Genomic DNA, 10274 nt, shown 5'->3' on the forward strand with positions numbered 1-10274 from the left:
TATTCCAAAAAACTTTCTTAATATTATTATATTATGTTGATTTTATTTTTTAGTTATTTTTTAAAATATAATTCCTATATCTTGCATAAAATCTCACAAACTAAAACACCTATATTATTTTTTACAAAAAAAATTGATTTTTCCAAATGTATGTTGATTAATGAAAACTTAATACAGTAGATGTAAGACACTATTAGCGTTACATATTAATATATAGCACATATTTATGTATTTATTTCTTTGTCTACTTCTTTAACTAGGTTTGTCTTAATTTTTTAATAAAAATTGCATTTTTAATCTGTTTCAAAAGTTTTTAGTACAAATCATGAAAGTCCAAAAAACATAAATCTCAACAAGATTGGATATTGTTTAAAAAAATATATAATAGTTGTTATGTTGCAATCACTTCTAAATTATTGAATTTCTTGGAGAACAACTCCTATAATAGTTATGAGTATTCAAACCACTATATTCTATACATTTCTTGTAAAGCATTAATACCCACTTTGTGAATTGGTACAATGTTATCATATTTACAATAGAGTTCATTTCCATAAGTAGTATACAATTATGTGATATATTCACTACTAACCTGAAGTTGAATTGGGAAGATTGAATGGATTTTGCTAACTTATTGCATTTAATGAGAAAATAAAAAATGAAGAAAGATTTTCAAAACAGTAAAATTAGGGAATCTTAAAAATTAACTTCTAAATTGGATGATGAAAGTATTTTGTGGGTGGAAGAGACTCCTGCTTTTGATTTGAAGCATAACATTGGTTGTCAAGTCATTGATAAATGGTGACAGCCATTTCCACTCTCTGCCACCCACCCACCCAACCTTGTCCTGCTTTGTGATCATGTGCTAAATTTGCTTCTAGTAATTATATCAACCAAAAAGGTATATTTGAGTTGTGTGTTTGTATTGGTTTTTTAATTTTAATTTTTAATTTTTCTCATATACTGTTCAGAGAATTGAATAACGACTTCTAGAGTTGGACGGTTTTTGCAGAGATTTGTAATTATCACTTATCAAGTCGCATCTAATACAATTGGAACTATTGCTTAACCTTTACCGGGCTATGTAGATGCTTTTAAAAACACAATAATTTTGGTGGTAATGAGATCAGATAAAAAATCACCATGCAAAAATACAACCAGGAGAGTAAAGGCACAAGCACATACCACCAGTCGATCCAGTAGCCTTACCAGGGAAAGAACTAGTGGATCATGCGTCGTGGAACTCATTTCGAAAAACATGCCACTTGGCGGTTCAACCAATGTTACAAATTTCAAGTTAAAGATGAATGTTTTGGCACTTCAAAATTTTCTGCGTATCTATCATTTAAATTTACTTCAAAACAACGATTCCATACAATTCGTAAAAATGCTAATGCACTATTTTCCTTTACGCAGCATGCAAGTCGAGCCCATCACCTTCGATGGCAAGCTGCACTTCGCTAGGAAAACTGCACATGTTTCCTTTCTCATGATAGTCGTCAAGCAGACGCAATTTGCTCCAAAATATTGACCTCGTCATGTGCTCCTACTGGCTCCGTCGTGCCCAACAGTCTTCCATTTGATCTAGGCCCTCGCGGTTTTAATCCCGCATTTTGTCGCCGTTGTACTTCTAGGTGAATAAGTAAGGCCGTAATGTCGGCTGGATTGACTCCCCCTATCCTCGACGCTTGCCCTATATTTTGAGGTCGTATCTGCACGCTCATGAATACAAACATATCAAAGGTGGTCCTTTCATCCGCACATGAACAAATGAAGAATTTTAGCAAGAATAATGTGAACATTATTTTCAGGCAGCGAACACCTGTTTAGAAAGTTTCTGTACAATTGGATTTCTTAAGGGTACATGCATCCTACATTTTCGCGAACTGCTTGACAAAAGCCAACGCCAGACAACTAAGAACAAGTATTCTCACCTTTGTTAGCTTTTCCCGAGCCTCCATTGATATTGTGCTGATGGAATTATAATCTAAATCATCTGGAATAGCCTTATGCTGCTTGTGTACCATCTGCTCACACAAGTTCGTAATAAATATCAGATCCAAGCTGCGATGAGAAATCAACTCAAAAATTAAGACTGTTCCGTGGCAACGAACCCAGAATCTAATTGACTATCCAGTTCATACAACATGGTAAGCACAAATACCTGTTCAAGCTGGCCTTGCTGACGCATAATAAAGCCAGCATATTTGATGTCTATCTCAACACATTCTTTCTCCATGCTAGTAAGTTCAGAGTTTCCATACCCATGATTCTCTAGAACTGAATAGTGAACGTGAGGCCGCTTCAAGATCGTTGCTAGCGCCACAGTTTCTTTAATCCCCTGCCCTGAAACCTGAGCTACTTCTTCTGCAATTTTCTCATTAGCTGCCAAAAAAAAAAATGCAAGGTCAATTAAGTGAATAAGTAAATAAACGTCAAGTAAGTAAATAAACGTCAGGCTGACACTTATTTACTTACGAGTTACTTTTGTTGTCTGCAGTCGGTTTTTTTCTGAAGCAATGCGTATTTGTTTGTCTTGAAATAGATTCCACATCCGGTCATCAACAAGACCCAAGTCCCGGCCTAATGGAGTTAATCGGCTATCCGCATTATCAGCTCTTAACAGAAGACGATGCTCGGATCGGCTGCAAACAGAACCACCCACCTCATCAAATAGTGTCTGGCTGTATACGTCAAACAGTCGTAGACAAGGAAAAGCATTCACTACTTGAAATTGTCGAAAAGACAGTATACACAACCTACTAAAATCTCTCGTCATTAAGGATGAACATCCAGAAATTATGTTCACCAACTCTGAGCACCAACAACACTAGCGCTTGGTTAACACCTGTGTCATCAATAAATACTAACCTTGTGAGCATGCGGTAAGGCTCGCGCAGATCTTTGGTGACAAGATCATCGATCAAAGTTCCTATGAAGCTGCTCTCACGCTCTAACACCAATAGCGACTTGCCATCCGCGCGAAGCGCAGCATTTACACCTGCTACAAGCCCCTATTCACAATTCACTCCCACAAAGCCAGTCAAACTATGATGATTCTAAATCACGCCCTCCCTCAAAATTAAAACTAATCTGGTGCAATATACCAATTGTACAAAGAGTAAAAGCTGTTAGCATGGTGACTGCGTCGGACCGACCTGCGCAGCAGCTTCTTCATAACCTGTGGTGCCATTAATTTGGCCACTAAAAAACAATCCCTCCAGTTTCTTGGTCATCAAGCTTCGGTGGCACTGATGCGCTGGGAGATAATCGTACTCCACAGCATATGCTGGTCTAAGCATCGTGCATTTTTCAAGTCCAGGAAGTGTTCTTAAAAGAGCTAGTTGTAATCTTTCAGGTAATCCCGTTGAAAACCCCTGTATGACACCGATAACAGATTTAAAGAGTGGTCCCGTCCACTCGCGTCAGGAATCTAAACTCAAATATGGTGAGTGAAGTACTCTGAATCTTCCTTGAAATTCACTACAAGACCAATCTAGTCTAATAGCACCAGGGCGACCATTTTCTCCGATATGCAAAGCAAAAGAAAACAAAGTGGACCTTAAATATACGATAGGAGAACATCATTCTTGCCATACGTTCAGAAAAGCACTCTTCATGTTCAAAATGGAAATACACCGCAGATAACCAGACCGGACTAGTGAGAACTGGCACCTCACGTGTTCACGGGACAAAATGATGATTACGATAGAGTACGCTTACACAACGGGCACCTCACTTATCATTTGGTAAATATAAACTGACCTGCACATATAACTCTGGTACATCACGACCTTCAGGTTCCAGAAATATTTGATGAGTTTCTTTGTCCTTGAACCTGACTATCTGAAACATGAGATGATCGCATTAGTCCGCGTAAGAGTAACTTTCGTTTTCCTCATGATAAACGAGAAAAAGATGAGGCAACCCAAGGCAGTTGTAAGCACCTTGTCTTCAATGGAAGGGCAATATCGAGGTCCTTTAGCTTCTACCCAACCACCATAGGTAGGAGTCTCATGCAAGTTGTCATTAATCATTTTATGTGTAGCAGGTGTAGTACGAGTTAGATAACAACTCATTTGCTCTCTCTCGATGTGAACCAATGGATCGTTACTGAACCACCGCACCTGCACCACAAGTTGAACCATAAGTAGTCACTCTTCATCCCTAGTTGATAAGTAGTCAATACTACTGTTCCCAGCCTCCAGAGAGGTACGAGAAATCTAGAAGAAGCCCCATCACAAGTACGAAGAGCCCTTACTAAAACCAGGTAACCATAAAGCCTCAACCAGTTCACAACATAGTAATTGCACAATTAATTGTTGTCTAAAAAAGTCAACCTGTGACACAAACCGATACACCAGTACAAAAGAATTCAAAAGTAACGAGGTTCAAAGTCAAAGACTTTATCCAACTTACATCCTCGTCACCTGGTTGTGCTTCCATAACAGAAAAATCAACAGAACGAACGTCAACTCTTGCCGGAGTTCCCGTCTTTAATCGATCAGTTTCAAAACCAAAATTTTGCAGATTTTCTGTAAGCCCTTCTGATGCCGATTCCCCTGCCCTTCCAGCCGACATGGAGGAGCGGCCAACCCATATTTTTCCGTTCATGAAAGTGCCCGTGGTTAGCACCACAGAAGGAGCAATGAAATCGACTCCAAAAAATGTGCGAACTCCAGTTACATCATCATTGTTGCCCACGAGTATTTCTGTCACCATAGCCTCCCGAATTTGTAAATTTTTTGTGCTGATCACAACAACCACGCACATGATTTAGCTTCTATGGAACTGAGCACATGTCGGAGAAAAAAGCTGCAAACAAGAAAGTATTAGATACAAGAGAAAAATCTCAACCTCAGAGACACCTGGGACACACATTTATCTTCCGTATTAATTCGGTTACAAGCATCCCAATTCTCTCTGTAAGCATTGCGCTAATAGTAAGAGCTATACGAAACAACGACAGTTTAGAATCACAAATACGATCTTAACCCTACCGACCCAAAGGACCATGATGCAAAAAGCAACACAGATGAAACAGAGGTTGATAATTGGCATTATAGATGCATACTTCTCAATAATCTTCTTCATCTCCAAGGCATATTCTCTCTTGTCTGTCTGGGCTCGAAGTGCCCATACAGCTGGACCTTTTGAACGATTCAATACCCTCTTTTGCAAATAGCATCTACATAAAAAATCACTATTGTTAGGTACAGATTTATAATTTTTCAATACCAGAACGAGGGTCCATCTACAAACCACAGTTCCTGGATAACCGTGGGCTTAGAAAAATCCCAGAACAATACATGTCAAAAACCTACACACGTCTTCGCAATAAGCCACAAACATGACATCCATAAGGAGAGACACATCCACTAATGCGAGTCTAAAATTCAAGCAAAAAAGCCTCTACTATTTTACAGGGTGAAAGGGGAACCAAGAAGAGAACCACAAACCTATCGGCCATCCTCCCTATTTCGCCACCAAGAGCATCCACTTCATGAACCAATTGAGATTTCGCAGGGCCACCTACTGCTGGATTACACGGCTACTCAACCAGAACAACCCCCAAAGTCCCAAGAATTAAGGGTATGCAAAATTTTACAACAGAAGCAAGAAAGAAACTTAATTTCAAAGTCAACATTTGATCTGAAAATCTCGTGGTATATAGCACTGCAAAAAAAATGAAACAGAAAGCCACCTGCCAGGCGATGCGATCCAAGTTTAGCGTCAACAAAAGCGTTTGGGCACCCATTCGTGCCGCTGCAAGTGCAGCTTCACAGCCAGCATGCCCACCCCCAACCACTATTACATCGAACCTCTCGTCATTCACGCTGCCGTCTAGAACAAGTGCCAGGAGCAATGACTCAATACATGTAGCACACAACTTCATACAAACTTCTACATAAACTGATAGCTGAATCAGGAACAAGGTCTACACAATGTTACATAATTATTCATTGAAAAACTCTCTAAACGACAAGTTAGCTGGTTTACGACTTTTGATCCATCTCAGATGGATAATAATCAGATAAATTAAAAGGAGAAAAAGCTCATGTTCCCGATCAAAAACTTGAACCACACATAATTCATGGAGCATTTATTCCAGCATATGATGAGGAACAATTAAGGAGCATACCTCCATTCGACGAAGAAATTGATGAGAACGACGAAGCTCTGATATATGGCAATCTCACGCTTGCACGCCCGACGTCCCTTGAATTGAAGGACAAGGAATTGTGACTCCTGAGACCTGGAGCACTTGCCTTAGACATCCTTTTTCCGCAAAAATTATTCAAACTCGCAACCTTGAATGGCATGAGCCGAACCTGGGAATTCTCCAAAACCTCCATACTTCGCGAGGAGGATTGAGAAGGTAGTTTGTGAACGAAGGGGGCGGCATGAGAGGTTGAGTAATTCGGCAAAGTTTGAAATCTTTTATTAATGCTGCAATATTCGGAAGGTGCTGGGCGCGGGCACCATGCTGGGAGAGGTGACCTCAGAGATGATATTGTGAACCGTGCCATTCTAAATTTACCAAATTGGCACCCAGTCTTACACACAATTTCCCATCCTTTGCACCTTGCAGCTCCTTCACCCTAAATTCAAAGAACTACAGTAAATGCACCTGTCAGAAAATGCACACACCTCAAGTCCCTGACGAATTTATCTCACAACATAAAATTCCATAATCCTAACTCTAACTCAAATACCGTCTCAGTGCACGAACCTACAAAATTAGAGCTGAAGAATTGAATCTCCCACTCTTGCCTAGACGTGCTTGGAGGCTCCCAACCCTACATTGACAAAATCCTATTAAACTGATACCTTGTGCGCTGCCAATTCTGAGCCAAATTGCTCTGGAATTTGTGCGTCTTAGTAAGATTTACCGAGAGCCACTAAAACAATTGTTACCAAGATACAACAACAATCGTGATAGAGTCGAAGATTTTGTGACAAAATCCGAACGTGATCCGGGGACGCTGAGTCTCCTGAAAGCTGTGGAATAGGAGAGAGGGAGGAGATAAACCCCGCGACCTTGACACCGCCCCCTCTGGGAACTTTCTGATAACGTGTTCGCGGCGTTCCCATTGCATCCTTCTGAGTTCTAAAACTCCACGTCGGATAATCCATTTGTCACTTCCTTTTCCTTTAATTCAGTTGTGTTCACACCTGTCTTGCATGTCTTTCCATCATAGTGGCAGTAACCAGCAGTGAAATTTTTTGGGTTCAGTCGTGCAGGCGATGAAATAATTCTTGCATCTCAAGGCAAAGACCATACTATAGGTAGGGCTACAATTAGAAGAAAAAGCTCACTGAGCTCATCAACATCCATTGAGATATGACATCCTTTTGGTGACGAAGTTAATCCTTGAATTGTTATGCAAGTCTACATGACAAATAGCACACACATCCACTAACCACTAAGTAGTGCATATTGTTTGAGTTGGAGGTGGCAAATTCAAGGCATTCAAGTGAAAAAAATTAATACTTCAAATGACAAAAACAATTTCATGCATTTATTATACCAATTAATCAATAATAATTTTGTCAAGAAGAAAATTGTACAAATTATTATTAAAGTGTGTGAAAGTATAGGAAGCAATAAAATAACTAATTGTGAGGAAGCATGATTTGATCTGATTTTGATATGTTTGTATCTTTTTGCTAATATATTTGTGTTATTAGAAGATCAAATTTTAAGGTAATATTTCTACCAATTTTTTTTTAAAAAAAAGATAAGATGAAAGACTTTAAATTGGATATTTCAAAACCAAGAAATTTAAAAACCAAGAAATTTAAAAACCAAGAAATTTAAAAACCAAGTAGAAATACATTATAAAGTGAAAAAAAATTATAATATTGATTTAAATACAAATAAATTAGATATTTCAAAAGTAAGACTCAAATATAAGAAACTCTTTGAGAAAAATCAAAATGACTTAAAACTTACTTTTGTTTAGACTAACTTGAAGAAATATTTTACAAAGCCGTTTTAAAGAATACAAGGTTTATAGGCCAAGTCTCTAAATTTTAAAAGTATATATGTACATTAGTTTCTTTATAAAATCTTTTTTTATCATAATTTTTTTATAACTGTATGAAGCACTTATAGATTTAATTTGCATTTTAATATCTTTGTTGATGTTATTTTATTAAAAATATATAAAAAAAAGATCCATCTAATATATATATATATATATATATATATATGTACTTCTATTCATTCTATTTATTTAAGTAATATAAGAATTTATGATATTATTTGTCTTCTAATTAGAAAAGGCTTTTATCAAAATAAATTGATATTTAATTTATTTTAATTGATAAAATCTAGGATTTTTCTAATAATATTTTCTAAGAAATATAATTAATAGATAGTACAAAAGAGATTAATAAGTCCTTCAAGCCATCAATCATATTTTATATCAAGTAAAAAAGATCATTTAATTATTTAATTTTTAAAAATACTTCAATTATTAATTTAAAAAATATATTTAGAATTTTATTCGATACAATATCTATTTCAAGTATTTATGCTTATATCTAAAGTATTAGAATTTATGTTTTTATAATATATAATTATTATTATATTTTATAAAAAAAACTTTAAAATCTTATTTTTTATTTTGATATTGTGAAGATTATAATATCCTACTTAGATCATTTGTATATGAACATATATATTTACTTCAATAATTTCTCAAATAATATAAATACATGGAAATAGGTAAAAATAGATAAAATTGATATTATTTTATAAAAAAGCTTTTTAAAAGTTTTATAGACATAGTTTTGCTTTTATACATGTTTATAGGTGATTGATAGGTTGAAAACTTTGCCAAAAAAATTGGTGATGTGTTATATATGTTGATGACTTGTTGTACAAGTTGGACATATGGTGCATATATAAGAAGCTTGTCTTGTAAGTTAAACATATGTCTTACAAATTAGACACATATTGGAGATCATATAGAATGTCGCGACATGGTTCCAAATTATACAATATACATGGAAGCAAAAATGATGCCTTTTTGTTACAATGTTGCATTGTGGTTAGACTACCATGTAAAAATAATACACATATATATTTAATGTATAATTTACTATATAATATATTGAAAGCTATATTATTAGATTTTAATTGGTTACAAAATGTGTTAAGATTACTTCTTTGAAGTGCTTAGTCTAAAAGGGCTACTATTGAAATTGATTTTTATGTTAATAATAGTTTTTATATATTTAAAGCCACCTTTATTAGATATTGGCAACTCTTGAAATCTTATTTTATTTCTTTTATTTTAATTTAGGGCACATATTATATAAAATTTATTAGAAAAAAGATTAAAGAAGGATTTTGGTATAGAAAATAATATATAGGCCAACCATGTGGATGAATGGAGATAGATGATAAAAATCTTTATTCCTATTGGCCAAAAGTCATACCTAATGGACTTTGTAGAATAAGTAGTTATTTTTAGAATATAGATACCTAGTGTATAGTGTAAAAAGGGATAGATAACTGCTGAAAAGGTGGTTCACCAGGTAGAATGGATGAATAGTCAAGAAAAGTAGTTATCATCTGTAGTATAGGAGTTGGTATCTCGGGGTAGTATAAGGAAGATGGGAGAGGGGAAGAAAATACCAAACTGTAAGAGTTGTAAGCCGAGGACCAGACTGCAATAGTACTGAGCCGGGGATAAGCTTGGTGCTATCTCTTCTTCTTAGTTTTCTTGTTTCTTTTGTGTTAGTATTGATTCTAGTGAAGAGAATCAATTTAATGAATTAATGTTTGATTTATGAAGTTGTTTATGGATCACTATTTATCAATTGTTGTGAAAGATTGAGGATGTATGGAAGTTTCCAGTCACTGTTTATCGCAAGGTTGTAAGTTTAGTAGAGAGGAATTGTAATCGAAGGAATTGTCTTGATTAGATTTTGTGGATTGAAAGTTGTTCATTCTAGGGTTTGAGATATGCTTGTGAGTTTGTGAATTACACATGGTATTGAAATCGTTGTCGTGGATGTTATTGTATTGATATGACAGAGTGGACAGTAGGAGGAAAAGTTAAATGTTCTTCGGTATTGTAAGCATTCAGCAGTAGCGGTTAATTGCGTGACCCTAACAATTGGAGCTCATATACATGGTCATTCCCCTTGTTCGAATCTCCCTATATGGATTTATTCTGGGAGGTTTCTTCCAAAATAAGTAAAACGAGCAATCACATTTTGGCGTCGCTGCCGGGGATTGACAACATTATTGAGTGTTA

The 10274-nt window shown here is 35.9% G+C and overlaps 1 protein-coding gene across 5 annotated transcripts; it reads right to left on the bottom strand.

Annotated features, from left to right (window-relative positions):
• Positions 1-1247: 1247 nt before the first annotated feature.
• Positions 1248-7031, bottom strand: LOC112293769 (uncharacterized). Of its 5 annotated transcripts, none has more exons than XR_012219299.2 (14): positions 6832-6996; positions 6143-6616; positions 5705-5844; positions 5460-5551; positions 5075-5188; positions 4420-4750; positions 3948-4127; positions 3766-3846; positions 3159-3377; positions 2872-3014; positions 2479-2645; positions 2265-2385; positions 1935-2027; positions 1248-1712 (listed from the first exon to the last, which is right to left on the bottom strand). XR_012219299.2 is itself a non-coding variant. In XM_024543582.3 (14 exons), exons 2-14 carry the CDS (start codon positions 6528-6530, stop codon positions 1500-1502), a joined length of 2382 nt encoding a protein of 793 aa, XP_024399350.1. In that variant the 5' UTR covers positions 6531-6616; positions 6832-6996; the 3' UTR covers positions 1248-1499. The 5 variants fall into 5 exon arrangements, 3 of the variants coding, with proteins under 3 accessions (XP_024399350.1, XP_024399351.1, XP_073395970.1); XM_024543582.3 differs by having other exon boundaries at positions 2165-2385; XM_024543583.3 differs by having other exon boundaries at positions 2165-2385; positions 6734-6992.
• Between the last annotated feature and the right edge of the window lie 3243 nt (positions 7032-10274).

Source organism: Physcomitrium patens, chromosome 16 (assembly GCF_059467195.1).
Source record: "Physcomitrium patens ecotype Gransden chromosome 16, ASM5946719v1, whole genome shotgun sequence".
NCBI lineage: Eukaryota > Viridiplantae > Streptophyta > Bryopsida > Funariales > Funariaceae > Physcomitrium > Physcomitrium patens.

Excerpts from the sequence above, each read along its gene's own strand:
- LOC112293769 (XM_073539869.2), bottom strand. The coding sequence starts at position 6,530 with ATGGCACGGTTCACAATATCATCTCTGAGGTCACCTCTCCCAGCATGG. Across the intron at positions 5,552-5,704 it reads TGGATCGCATCGCCTGGCAG|CCGTGTAATCCAGCAGTAGG; the intron begins GTGGCTTTCTGT and ends CTGGTTGAGTAG. Across the intron at positions 5,189-5,459 it reads ATAGGGAGGATGGCCGATAG|ATGCTATTTGCAAAAGAGGG; the intron begins GTTTGTGGTTCT and ends TTTTTTATGTAG.